A 7,802-nucleotide genomic window follows, 5' to 3' on the forward strand; every position below is an offset into this window, starting at 1 on the left:
GGGGAAAAAGAGAGAGCGTAGAGGGAAAAAAAACTCAAAATAAATTCCTTTATATCCCTATTAAATATTAAAAAATTTAAAAAAATTTTTTACCCTCATTAAATTTTTTAAATTTTAAGACAATTAATAAGGTTTAAAATTTTTATTAATTCCTATTAAAATATATTAAAAGTGATTTATAAATAAGATTAAAAAAATAATAAGATTTATTTAGTTGCCAATTATCTTCTCAGGGAAAAAAGCAAGTACCAATGACATGAGATCACGAGATTACAAGCGAAATCACACTGCCCCTCACTTCTGGAAGAACATGCATGCCACTACAATAGATTATAAGGCTATGGCTTGAATCAAACTAAAAATCTCGCAATCAATCAATCCATAAGACAAATCATGGTTTTAAAAAAAAATCCGTAAGACAAATAAAACATAAAGAAACCAAAGGCTCACAAACATCCAGAAAGGAGAAATTAGCATTCTAATGATTCAAACTACGTACAAATTTGCAGTACTTGAGTTTGGTCAAACCAAGAAAAAAGACCTGAATCCACCAAATACTCAGCATTAATTATAAAGAGCAATCAATAAAAAGCGCAAAAGAAGAAAGAGAGCGACAGAAGAATTGAACAAGAAAATAATACAACAACAACAACAATAATAGATGCTTAAATCACAATAAACCGTAAGAGGCCCCATATACAGAACCACCATTCAGCAACCTTAGAGTAAGATACAACCTCATTATTTATCATCACTATCTATCTGGTAGTGATTTTAATCTCTCAACTGACTCTGATTCAAATTCCTGAAAGCCCCAAGCAGACAGATTTCTCATTACATGACATAATATTATTAAATCATTTCATCATCACGGCCATAAATCTGCAGAAGCCATGATCGGATGGTTCAGATATCCCATGTTCATCGGATTGAAGAAGCCATTGTTGGGCTCAATCAAAGTGTTCGCATTCAAGTAATCGATTATCTCGTTCAGAGATTCGAGCCGGTTTCTCAGCTCACTGGCTTGAGCTCGGAGAACAGAGTTTTCAGATTCAACTCGTAGGTACTGTTCTGTGGTGAGATTCACGCTCGTGAGAATTTGCTGATTCTCTTTTCTGAGCTGAGCCACTTGAGCCACCAGATCGTCCAGATGCTTCTGCTTTCTCATCCGAGATCGCCTCGCCGATTCACGATTCGATATCATCCTCTTCCTCTTCCTCTGATCCATCAGAAGCTGCAAATCCCCCTCCGAACCAGAGTTTTGAGCCGGAGATGACAAACCTGAACCTGAAGATGTTCCGCTTGAGGAAGCCATGAGAGATCAACACGAGATTACACAGACCCCAAAAAAAAACGAAACGAAAACGAAAACACTCGCAGGACCCAGAAGCTAAACGGAAAGAAACCCAGAAAATATTGCAGAAAACAAAAGTATTATTGCAGAATATAGCGATTAGCGATAGTAATTAGAAAACTAGACTCGAAAATCATGAAACGTAGTACAGCCAGTAGAGGAAGGCAACAGAGAAGGATTGAACTAAATGGGTCCTGCGCCAGACAGTGGAATTGACCATACACCCAGAAAAGAAGATTTCACTGAGAATTGGATTCATGAATCTCAAACATCAATACCACGAAATCGGGCATTTAAAAAAACCTCAAAATCTACGACACTAATGGGGGAAAAAGCGCGACTTTCTGTTCCGAACAGAGTCCGACCCTTCACTCCGACATGGGAAAAATTTCCAACTTTGGCGTCGAGAATGAAGAATCTGGAGATTTGGTATGCGGGTTATGGATGTTCAGTCCAAAAACGGCCAACAACTTGGCTTCAATTTGGAGACTCCGATGAAAACCTCGAGATCTGTGTGAAGAACAAAGCTTGGGCTCAAAGCTGAGAGCTCGCGCAGCGTGCAAGAAAATATCTTACAGCCTGTGAAGTAACTGAGAGAAGGAGAGAAATGGGAGAGAGGGGAGGGCTCGCAGTGATTTTGAGTGGGGAACTTATAGACCTGAAAAGGCCAACAACTTCGTGCTAAAAAAAAAAAAAACTAAATTCTATCTGAAATACTAAACCAGAAATAAAGCCGAAAGAAAAGTTTTTTATTTTTCCTTTTAATGTTGGAGGGTTGGGTTTTATTTTTGGAAACAGTTGGTTTCTATATTTTAATTATGTTTTATTTTTAATTCATATACTTTTATTTCATTATTTTTAGTTCTCTTATTTTGATTTGTCTGCCATGTGAGTTTCTAGAATTTTAAAAAAAGTACACGATGGTCTTGAATTTGTAATAATATAGTTAGTTAATTTTAAAGCTGGTAATTCAGACACAGCAAACTTATTTGAATTAAGTTCAATTCAGACCAAGCGTATTTAGATTTGATTTGAAACATCCTACCCCCTTAAAATAATTAATATAGCCAAGTTCAGTCTTAACCTTTTTCAATCGGGACTAACCTGTCGGACTTGGCCAAAATTGCCAAATCTATATACATATAGAGTTGAAAATTTCAGTAGTCAGGGTTATTCAAGTTGAACTCAATTCAAATTGGACTTATTCAGATTGAACTTAAAGTATCATATTTTCTTAAAAAGTATATATAATCAAATTCATTCCTAATTTTTTTCCGACGAGTTCAAATTTGATTTAAATTACTGACTCTAGTTAATTTTCCTATAACTTTGTTAACACTTTTGTTGACATAGAAATAAAATAATAATTTGATTAGACATGAATAAAAATAAAAATTAAGGGAGCAAAAAGGCTTTCTTGTATATTTGATTTTAACTGAGTCTCAGGGACGCGATCAAGACTAAAGTATATATTAACAAAATTAATATTACCTAATGGTCTTCATATAAATTTTTTAAATTATAATAACTAATTAATGTTTCATACGAATCGAACTAAATGGATAAAGAACAATGAAATAAAAATACGGTAGAGGCCAGAAATAAAACACAATCAAAATATGTAGACTTATTATCGTATGTTTCATTTGTAGTTTTTATTTTATAAAAAAGATAATGTTACTTTCAACTTCGGTAATGATCAAAAAGAATCTTATTCCCCTTTTCTTCCAAATAAATGGTGCGACATCATGATTTAAGTACATTTATATATAATACGAACATATTTTTTGAAAAAAAAATTGAGTCTGAACATTCGGGGTTTTTTAATCTAATTTTTTATTATCAATCTTTGATTGTATTCATCCAATCATCACATAAACGAAAGGATTTCAAAGTGGCAGGTAAGTCATTGGAATTAAATATACTCCCTACGTTAAAAAATATAAAATATTTTTAATTGAATTTCACATTTTAATAAAATAATTATTTATTTTTAAATTAACTTTACTTTTTTATATTTATCCCTATTAAACACCCTACAATAAATATATCATTATCAATAGGAATATTTTAAAAAAAAACAATGATTATACCTCAAAAGATTAAAAATACTTTACATTTTTAATATTCAACTCTTTAAAAATGCCTTACATTTTTTAACAAAGAGAGTAAAAATTTAAAATTTAAATCTGATATGCAATAGAAAAGGATGTGAATTAAAAATAGCCACGATATTAATAGAGCATAATGTGCAAGAAATTCTCTGTTTTTTCTCTTTAAAAAATTAATGATATTTTTATTTATTTATTAGATTTGAGTTAAATTATTGGCAAACGAGGGAGAAGAAGAAAGAGAAGAGTCCACAAATGTTCATATACAGTTGAGAACCAACAATTAATATGATGAAATGCAGAATCAATATTCATAATTAAAAATAAAAAATACCTCCAAAAATAGCAGCAATATCATCCTCACAGTCTCACGAGACATCTGCTTATCACAATTGGATTTTTTTTTTTCCAAGATGTATAACACACGCACACACTGTTTTATATTGAGAATTTATTTAGTGGTTACGATATTTTAAAAAGAAATCGCTTACAGAAAAAATTTCTCAGTAATAAGTGCCTAACAATTCCAATGATTTCTTTTGTTGTATATGAAAAAAGGACCAAAAGTTATATGAAACGTACATAGACAAAATTCAGAGAACTCCACTCTTCCATTGCTTATCTTATCCAACACTGCCAAACAAACACAAGATAATCCAAATCACTAGTTGCTGAGACTTTTCACATGTCTCCCCACATCCGATCCTTATTCTTCCCACCATTAAATATGAACACAATCAACGTTAATGCACTAATTCAGGGGTTAATAATTAAACTGTCGTTAGATTGACTATAAACAAAATATTTTATTAATCACATAAAGATGCTGGTTTTATGGTTTTATCAGCTCAATTAACTATGCTCACTCGATTTTTAATATTATGCTAATAACACAACTTATTTGTTGAATTTTATACTGCTTTGGGGAAAAAAAAATCAACGGATCTAAGTGCATTTGTTTTCAAAAGAAGCACCGACAACAAGCTAAATCAATCACTCATTGCTGTTTAAATTATAAAAAACACGTTCAATCAACACCCGACTAGATAATCCACCATATAGTTTAAGAGCATAGATTCAAATAATGACAGACACAAGAATCAAAAGATTGTAATATAGGGGAATTCGATTCTCCATTTTCCTTTCTTTAAATTTTTTTCCCAGAATCTTACTAAAGTTATCCTGAATATTAAAATTAAGTAAAAAAAATTCATGCGCTGAAAATTGAATTTTCAATTAAAAAATTAGGGATAAATTTGTTCAAAAGTGACATTGACGTGATTTTCAATTTCATTAAAGTTATGAAACTGTTTTATTTATTCGTTTTCAAGACTAGCTCTTAATGTTCCTTTTTTTACTTGTAAATTAATTATAAAAAGTTCATTTTCTTCGAAATGTGAGAAAAGAATAATCGCGAAGCATGTGTTTACTGTACGGGATACTACTTAAATGTGGAGGCAGCAGTGCCGTAATACGTCCATTACTCATGTTTCTGCAACAGGGACTGCAAGTAGATGGAGTGAAAGACCACGCTATCATACCTGGAGTAAATCCACGCGTTTCTTTCACACCCTTCGATCATGAAATCGGGATCCTGAAGCGCGCGTGTAAATTTCACCAATAGAATCGAGACATATTTGTGGCGCAGTTATTCTGAGCTGTAGGCTGTCGTTCTCAGTCACATGCTTGCATGAGAGCGTGGCCGGCACAGACGGTGAGAATGGCTCGGCTGTGGCGCAACTGTGCATCACGCCCGCCGTATCAAGTGGAACTGTGCGCGGAACTGGAACGTGACGCGAGTCACTTTTTGGAGGTTATATGAAGTATGGGGAGGTGTAGCTCGGTAGGTGCGGCCTGCCAGTTAGATTTAGGTTTCGAGAGTCGGGCCCCAATATCTTTGGCTTCATTGCGGGAGGTGGCCATTGACAATCGTAGCCTTCGGAGATGGTTGAAATTACAGTAAGAAAGGTTGGAGGGCTAATTTTGTCTTTTCATTAGTCGGCAACAAGATTCCGTATTAGCAGATTCCATCCCGCTTTTTGAGTGGAGCAAATCCCTCTTTGTGGTTTCTCAGGTCAAAATAAAAAAAAGTTTAAAGTTTGTCATATGGAACCCACTTACAGTCAATATATCAGTAAATCAATAAAAAACTTTACCTAATAAACTTTAGTATATAAACTAATGTACTCTCGTTTGGTGGTGAAATGTACTCTTTTCATCTTAAAATGTTTTAAAAAGATTAAAATTTTATTAAATAAATTTATTTTAATATTATCTTTTTTCTCTATCTATTTAATACTAATTAGGTGTAGATTTAATGTTATCAAATAAAGAATATTTTGAAAGTTTACATTTTTATTTTAAAAAAATAAGATTGTTAAGTGTATTTAACAAGATTTATTAGACTATGAGATTTTATCTAAAAGTATTTTATAATTTAAAGTAGAGGGAGTATCTTTTTTAACAATCAATTATTAATATAATAATCCATCTATTTCTATATATAAAAAAATTATATCATAAAGTTTAAAAAAATTAATTAATTTTAATAATTATGTCTGAAAGGTTTGTGGTAAATTATATTTTTAGTCCTTTAACTTTATATAATATTTTAATTTAGTCTTTTAATTTTATAAAGTATTTTTAATCATTTATTCCTAACATTATTAATTTTAAATAATTATTTTTATGTGAATCATTGTTATTTTGAAAAAAAATTAAACTTAATATGTTAACTTTTAAAAATATTTTATTAATATTTGAAAGTTTAATACAAAAATTTGTTAGAATAGAACTAACTATATTAGAATTAAAGAACTAAAAAGATACTTTATAAAATTAAGAAATTAAAATAAAATGTTATATAAAGTTAAAGGATTTAATATATGCTTTAGCTAAAATTAGACTAAAATGCCTTGTGTTAGTCAACATAAGTATGCATTAATAATTTCTCATTAATATAAATTATAAGGGATGATTTAAAAAATTAATAATAAATGTTTATCGAAATGGATAATTTTTCTTAAAAAAAATATAAATAAAAAGTTATAGTTTCTCTAATAATAAAAAATAGAAAGAGTAAAGCTTAGAGCTACATTGATTATTGCTCTGTATACCACAACTAATTGCGTACAAAATAAAGACTAATAAGGCTTTTGAAAATAATAAAATCATTAAATTTTTTATGGGGCATATATATAATTTTATTTTAAAAAATAAAAAGAATATGCTCGTCGGGTGTGTGATCTTACTGGAACTTTCAATTCTGATTGCGTAAATGACATGAAGAATGGAGAATGCAATGACGTTGGAGTCGTCTTTCCCCCTCCATCTTTTTTTCCCCCACCTTTTTCTCGACGTGTCTTCTTTTTCTTCTTTCCTGAAATTTTAGGACTTGATGTTAACACATGAATGTCTTATGTTGCCTTATATGTACTATATGGCACTAAAGCAAGGGCATTATGCCTGTAATGTACCAAGTTAATTTGCCATAATTATGCTATCTAGCCAGCCGGCCTGGATTTTGTGATCAATTATTGCGGTTTTTTTTTCAACTTTAACTCTTCTTTAACTTTAAGACTCATAATCACAGATTAAAGTTAAAGGAATTTATTTTATTTAGGAAGGAAACATCATCTTCGCTTTGTGTAATCACTAATCACGTTCCCTTAGTCAAGTGTGAATGTTCTTTGGCATTTCGGACTTAAATCGTTTGTTGCGCACTCTTTGTATCCTTTGAATTTTATGGTCAATCTTTTTCCCCCCAAAAGAAAAGGAGACTGATTAGAGAAACCGTGAAACAATCATTTAAATGGAACTTATCAGTTAAGATAACCAATATATGTTATCAAGCCCACATTGGAGGGCATCACGAAGAAAAACAGAGTTCATAAGTCTAAGAGACTTTTTAACTTAACATGCTAGTCTCATGAGATTAAACGAGATTCATGTCGCAGGAAGAGAGAGAGAGAGAGAGAGAGAGAGAGAGAGAGAGAGAGAGAGAGAGACTACTCCCGCAAAGGGTTTTGACTCCGGCAGGAAGCTCGATCATTTTCCTCGTAAGGTTCCTCAACGTAAGACTCATAATAATATGTTTAGATTAGGTATGTTTTTCGCGTGCAGTAAGTCTCATCACTCTACAAGTGCCCCCATTGACAAGAAAAGTCTGTGTTAATTCAAATATAAGTGAATATGTATGTTTGTGTATGTGTGGGCCGGCCTCGCATGTGTATCACTAACAGCTAAACTTCCCTTTCTTCTCTTTCTCAAGACGTCAAGTATATCTTAATGTTCCTATGAAATCCTCAAATTTAAGATGAAAATAGGCCATGTCCCTA

General features: G+C 31.7%; 1 protein-coding gene across 1 annotated transcript; it reads right to left on the reverse strand.

The window, feature by feature from the left end:
* Positions 1-635: 635 nt before the first annotated feature.
* On the reverse strand, positions 636-1,315 carry LOC129292277 (bZIP transcription factor 44-like). The gene has a single exon (XM_054929855.1). It carries the CDS (start codon positions 1,313-1,315, stop codon positions 869-871), a length of 447 nt encoding a protein of 148 aa, XP_054785830.1. The 3' UTR covers positions 636-868.
* Positions 1,316-7,802: the final 6,487 nt, after the last annotated feature.

Source organism: Prosopis cineraria, unplaced genomic scaffold (assembly GCF_029017545.1).
Source record: "Prosopis cineraria cultivar Desert tree isolate PC_DT_omini unplaced genomic scaffold, ASM2901754v1 PC14, whole genome shotgun sequence".
Taxonomy (NCBI): domain Eukaryota; kingdom Viridiplantae; phylum Streptophyta; class Magnoliopsida; order Fabales; family Fabaceae; genus Prosopis; species Prosopis cineraria.